The sequence below is a fragment of the Cicer arietinum genome, chromosome 1 (genome assembly GCF_000331145.2).
Source record: "Cicer arietinum cultivar CDC Frontier isolate Library 1 chromosome 1, Cicar.CDCFrontier_v2.0, whole genome shotgun sequence".
Taxonomy (NCBI): Eukaryota; Viridiplantae; Streptophyta; class Magnoliopsida; order Fabales; family Fabaceae; genus Cicer; species Cicer arietinum.
In genome coordinates, this window is record NC_021160.2 from 44,066,154 (window position 1) to 44,072,542 (window position 6,389).

The 6,389-nt window shown below is 32.9% G+C and overlaps 1 protein-coding gene across 1 annotated transcript; it reads right to left on the minus strand.

Moving 5' to 3' along the window:
- Positions 1-1,839: 1,839 nt before the first annotated feature.
- LOC101511922 (protein VTE6, chloroplastic) lies at positions 1,840-6,106 on the minus strand. Its single transcript, XM_004488934.4, has 5 exons — positions 5,627-6,106; positions 4,788-5,041; positions 4,532-4,655; positions 2,487-2,591; positions 1,840-2,237 (listed from the first exon to the last, which is right to left on the minus strand). The coding sequence occupies exons 1-5, from the start codon at positions 6,029-6,031 to the stop codon at positions 2,145-2,147; spliced, it is 981 nt and encodes a 326-aa protein (XP_004488991.1). The 5' UTR covers positions 6,032-6,106; the 3' UTR covers positions 1,840-2,144.
- Between the last annotated feature and the right edge of the window lie 283 nt (positions 6,107-6,389).

The following is a 6,389-nucleotide window of genomic DNA, read 5'->3' on the forward strand; positions in this document are numbered from 1 at the left end:
ACCACTCCATTAGTTCCTCTTTGTTAATTTGTCCCAACTAAGCCATCTAATGCATATTTTTGGTGTAAGTCTTAGCGTCACTTTATTTTACACAAATTATAATTAAAATTATGGATTTAAATTATATTTATGCTTTTTAAATATATGTACAAGACATCATCTATTTTACACAAAATATAATTAAAATTACGATTTTAAATTATATTTATGCTTTTTAGATATATGTACAAGATATTGTCAATTAAATTATTAACTATATAATATAATAAAGTTTTCAGAATATATAGTTCATTCAATAGAACATCAAGTTGACTTGATCATAACTCTATATTAAACATTAAAAACATTATCTCTTAGAGTATTAATAGTCAAAGTATTATTGTAAATTATGATAACAATAATATATCGAGACTATTATGTGACTAAACTTATGATTACATCTCACACATCATTGATATGAGATATTAAGTCTTCACACCTATGTAAATATTAAGAATAATATTTATATTGGATTATCCCACCACAATAATGCTACATAGTTGTTGTGTAAGTGTTATCAGTGATTCTCATGCAATTATAGTGAGTAATCATTTGATTTGAAGTCATTATGATCCCTACATGTGGTATTGTAGACTTTAAGGTCATCAAACATGGTTTGTAACAAGATAATCCTAAATGTAGTTATTTGGCCTTTAAACAACCACGTGGAAGGTGTGAAGGATGTAGAAATGATTAGTCTTTTCTACGTAACATGAGTTATATCTTGGTCATCTAGATAGACTAGGATTGTGGAAATGCACAACCAATATGTAATATATTGGGTCCATTGATACTTACCATCTATTTTGGGATCGAGAAATAGATAATTGGACGTTTCAAGAGTGACACATATTATAACTTGTGTTCAATTACACATTTGGATGAAATTACATTTACTACAAAATATATTTGTTACAAAAAAGTTAAAATCATATCATCTAATTTTTCATGGATTGGATAACAATTATTTATTGTTAGATGTCACTTATTATTTATAATATTTAAGAACTTCATTACGTGTTTGTGAGCGTATTTGTGAGAGTGTTTGACTACTCTAGCCGGAGGTTTTCCTGTACATAATATGATCAATATAATTAAAGATGGATTTTTTGTTGCATTCAACCATAGATGAAAGACCAAGATACTTGCATGTACCAAGATTAGTGCTCACTTGCAGAATGATTGATAGATGAGCTTTATAATATCAGTGACGTTTTTGCTAAATAATTTCTTTCATTTTTGCATGCTAATAAGTTGACTCGATTCCTTAGCATAAGTTTCAAGAATACCCTGCAAACACTTTACTTTCATTTTCTTTGGCTAGGAAAAACAAAAGGAAACTTCATAAGTAGGAGCTCTTTTACAAACTTGCATGCCATGGATGTCACCTTTTTGCTCGACTCAAATCGCTATCGACTCAATAAAATAAAATAAAATAAAAAATGTCAATTGAATAATTAAATAAAATATAGACTTGATTGAATTAAAAAAATATCAGATCAAATAAAAAATAAATAACTTATCGACTTTAACCCAAAAAAAATTATTTAACAATATAAAGTATGTATAGTCTTTTCACATACTTTTATAATATAATTGACAAATTTTAGAAAAATATTCTTCGTCAACTAATTAGTAGAGTACTCTCTTTTCAAATTACTAGTATAATAGTATTATTAGAAATTGTTTATATCAATCACCAAGTAAGATCGATTACAAAAGTCAAATGATGTCATAACATTCTATCATATTACATATCTATTTCCAGTTCATTAATCTTTTAAATCTTTCATTATTAACTATACCATAATGAAAACCTTGATTGCAGTAACAAAAACTATTCTTTCATGGTCTACATTTATACAAGAGAAATAAATGATGACAACAGAATGATTTACTTGGGAGTTATGAGTAACTCTTTCATTTCTTCTGGAACATGAAAAGCAAAATTCACGTATATAACTTGAAAGAACCATTGCTTCCAACACATGAGCCTTGATTCTGTTAGCATTTGACCATCCAGGAGTATAAATATCTGAAAGTTAGTTTTGTATTACAAAATCAATAAATGAATAGCTAAGCTCCAAGAAAATCTTGCAGCAAATTTATGAATGCCAGCTTTGGAGAGCTTGCTGCATTAAGACAGCTATGATACTTCCCATTGATATGTTGATGATGTTGACTGCATCGTTATTGAGCTGCATAAAAGGATAAATAACTAGTTGAGAAATACAAAGTTACCAGATATATGCAAATTAAGTTGGTAAATCAAATCACGATCTCCTCCATTTTTTTCCGGCATGTCTTCCATAAAGAAAAGTTTCATCCAAAAGGATTGTTTTCACATTAAATTTCATAGTAACTCATGTAGATAGGTATCATCTACCGTGCAATGTATGTTTACAAACAAAAACAAATACAAAAAAATACATTTTTCAGGAACCTACCCATCGAAATCCTTCCTTCTCTTGCAGTGCAGCACCGATTATGCTTTCACCGAGATTAGCAAACTGGGAAGCTAGTATACATATAATTACTTCATGTGAACCAACCTGTTAACAATAAAAGGTAAAGTAAATCACTGGCTCATGTACATCTTTTCTTCAACTTTTTAAGTAATTGACCATAAAAAGTAAAAACTATTGAGTAAGGATACTTCTTCACTGATTTCACAGTTGAAGGAAAAGTAGCGATCAAAGGGGTGCATCTTTTGATTGGTTTCATTATCTGAAATGATAGAATAGAATCCAAGAACAATGAAGTATGTTCAGCAATATAAGGGACCTGCCATTCTTACTCTTTACCAATGTTTTAAAAATCAGACCGAAGCGGCACGTTCAACCGGGAATCAACCAATTTGGTTGTTGATTCAACCTTATGTCTTGCCGGTTCGATTTTTGGTCTGGTTTTTAAAACATTCATCTTTTCATGGATTGGAAAAATAGAAGTCAACACGTTTTCCCTCAACTTGTAGGACCCACAATGTTTAGATGCATAACTTACATTATATTTCACTTTTTATCCTTTATGTTACAGTTCTGACTTCACAACAAACGACGGAATTTGCATTGGTGATACCTATTGAAACCATTTATATTCTACCCTTACTAGACCAAAACAAAGAAATGTGTTGTTATCATTGAATTGAACTCATTTGTTTTCTTTCAATTCGTAACCATACTACAAAATTCCTTTGATTCTTTTCTCTACCAACGAAACATAACACAGTTGTATATAAACCCAGGAGTATTTTCCAACTTCATAGGCATATGCCGCATATCAATAGTAGTCAATGACATGGTTTGATTCATGGTTTGATTCAGTATGGTCGAGACATGGTTTGGTTTGGTCTTGTTCAGATCAGTTTTATCCATCTGGTTTGATTCAGTATGGTCGGTTAGGTTGATTCGAGTAAGGTCTTTCTTATTTTTGTTGGATGCGAGTCAGGTTCAATCCAAACGGACTTAGTACAGTCTCTACCTACCTAGCCTAGCCTGATTCAGTTTGATCTGGTTCTGTCCACAACCTGGTTCAGTTCGGTCTGAACAAACCAAGTTTGGCCTGATATGGTTTTCACTGGTGTAGTTTGGTTTAGTTTGGCGTAGTTGGGTTCAGTTTGGTTTGAGCCGATGTGTTTCATTCCACAACCCTGTTCAATTCCAATCCAGTCTGATTCTATTCAGTATGGTCTTGTCTTGTTCGGCTGGGTATGATCAAGTCTACACCAACAAATTGAATGGATTGGGATTCACAACTCGTGCAATTCAAGAGACCAAATTATTCACGTTGTGATTCAGGTCCAAAAGAGACTGTGCTCATCTCACATTTGATTTTGTTTCAAACCGAGATACGAATTCCATGAATCGTCAGATACTGTTATGATACTTATAACACTAATTCATACATTGTTGGGAATATATCAACATATTAGAGTCATCACAAAGTACACACAATTATATTTTTTCCCTCACATTATCCAAATGCTAATCTGATCCTCGAAAATAAGGATAACAAATGTCAAGTGCACACCGAACCCCTAACAAACACAAATCCCTAACACTACGTTGATTGATCATGATAAAGTATTTAACTTCACCACTACCTGTGCACTAAAAGCTAGCACTTAATAACTGATTTCATAACTTACCAATCAAGCCTCTCATGGAAATTAAACAACCAACACCTCTAGATCACAAACTAACCATTTTCCTACCATTTGAATCATCAAGAACAGATCATTTAATCAATTTTACTATTCGTCACAAAAAACTAAATGATTTATCCCAATTTTACACAGAAGTGAGGGGTCCGAAGGGGTGACAATGATGCCTGAAATGTTTAATCCCACTAAAAAATTGTTCTTGCATAATTGTATTGCTCTAAAGACTGAAATCAATGACTTCTAATAAACGAGAATGCATACTGAATATCTCATTAATCTCATTTTTTTCCACCCTTAGTCATAATGAAGATTCAGAAATTAGGGAAGTACCTCGCCGAGGAGAAAACTGACAAAGGCAAGAACAACAGATGCTAAAATTCCAGCCAAGGTTCCTTCAACACTAACCGCCCCTTCTGTACCTCTTGGAACTACCTTGAATGTCGTAACTAGGTACCTGGACATTAAGGATCATAATTTACAATGAAAGTTAACTTGTATAATAACCACAATGAATGTCTTAAGATGTTGATAACAACAGAACACGGCTAAGGTCCATATCAGACAGAGTTCGACACTCGGTACTCACGTTGTTTTTCCATATGCTTTGCCTATCTCACTTGCGACTGTGTCACTCAACTTGGTACAGAAACTGGCAACAAACCCTAATCTCCACAACTGAGAAAATGCACCTCCTCCAACTCCAAAAATCGTAAGTAAAGCACAAATGCAACCAGCAGCACTGGATCCAATTACACTCCCTGGACCCCTTCTTCCTCTTCTTTTCTCAGCAACCCCTTGTTCGATTTTCTGTTCCATTTTGACTTTTGTTGCAGCTGTACCCTAAACAAACCCCAAACAAATCAACTCCAAATACAAAACGCCTCAACCCTAGAAGCAAAAACAAGGAAAATTGTCATACCGATTTTCATAATTGCATAGATCACCATGAAGTTCAACACTTTCAAAGAACACAAACTCCCAATTCCATAAAACCAAATTCCAGAAAACTCTCAATACCTTAAAATAGGAGAAATTTATCACTTCTAAGATAACACAAATCCTAAACCCTAAAAAAAAACAAGTAAAATCCAAGGCACCCATTTTCAAAATTTCACATAACTCCATCATAAACCAATCATAGCACTAAAAAATTAACACTTTCATTTCAAACAACACAAATTCTCAAAAACCCCAGAAACAAAATCAGCGAAAATGTCCAGACCCATTTCCCCCAAACACAAATTCTCAAAACCCGAAAAACAAAATCAACAAAAATCACCAAACCCATTTCCCAAATTTCACAAAACTCCAACAAAAAAACAAACTTTGCATTCAAAATTCATCACTTTCATTCAAAACAAACATCATTTAGTAACTAACAACAAAATTCAAAAGATCAAACAAAATCAACAAAATTGAGCTTACAATGATGAAATAGGTAGCAACAAGAAGAAACCCAGAAGGACCAAAAGCACGCCAAGTGAGTGAACCAAGCAAAAAAGCAGCAACAATCCCAGAAAGCGACAAGCCAGTAACCAAAATTGGAGAACCCAATACAAAGATCAAAACGTTACTAATCAAAGCAGATTGCCACGTGGCGGGTGATGATTGGACAATAGCCATAGCTCCTCCAACAGCATCTTGAACACTTGAGACGCGTGAAGATTGCTGCATCTTGAGAGGGTTTAATGTTGGAAATGTGAGTTTTGGAGAGAGAAAATAAAAGGGTTTGCGATTGAAATGTTGTTGGAAGAGAAAAGGAGGAGAGGAAGAAGAAGAAGAAGAAGAAAAAGAAAGGAATGTGGTTGAGTGAAGAGTTGAATGCGCCATAAATTGTGTATACGCGAGGAGTGTGTGAATGTGAATAGAGAGAAAGAAGACTTTGCAGCGAAAAGGTTGTTACTTCTTCTTGATGATTTTCAATTATAGGTGTTTAGAATTATACAAAAAAAATAAAAGTGATTTCCACATTCAATTTTTTAAAAAGTAAATAAATTCCATTCATACAAAAAAAAAGTACAATTAGATTTAATGACCGAGAAAATAAAAATTACGGTATACATAAAAATTCATAAAGCAATGAAAAATAACCAGAAGATTGATTATAACAATCAAATTAATTCCTTCTACCCGCCGATGATTAGAAATAATGCGGGATTCAGTCTTTAATGTCATTCATCTTAGAAAA

Excerpts from the sequence above, each read along its gene's own strand:
- LOC101511922 (XM_004488934.4), bottom strand. The coding sequence starts at position 6,031 with ATGGCGCATTCAACTCTTCACTCAACCACATTCCTTTCTTTTTCTTCT. Across the intron at positions 5,042-5,626 it reads TTGCTACCTATTTCATCATT|GGTACAGCTGCAACAAAAGT; the intron begins GTAAGCTCAATT and ends GGGTTTGTTTAG. Across the intron at positions 4,656-4,787 it reads AAAGCATATGGAAAAACAAC|GTACCTAGTTACGACATTCA; the intron begins GTGAGTACCGAG and ends CTTAATGTCCAG.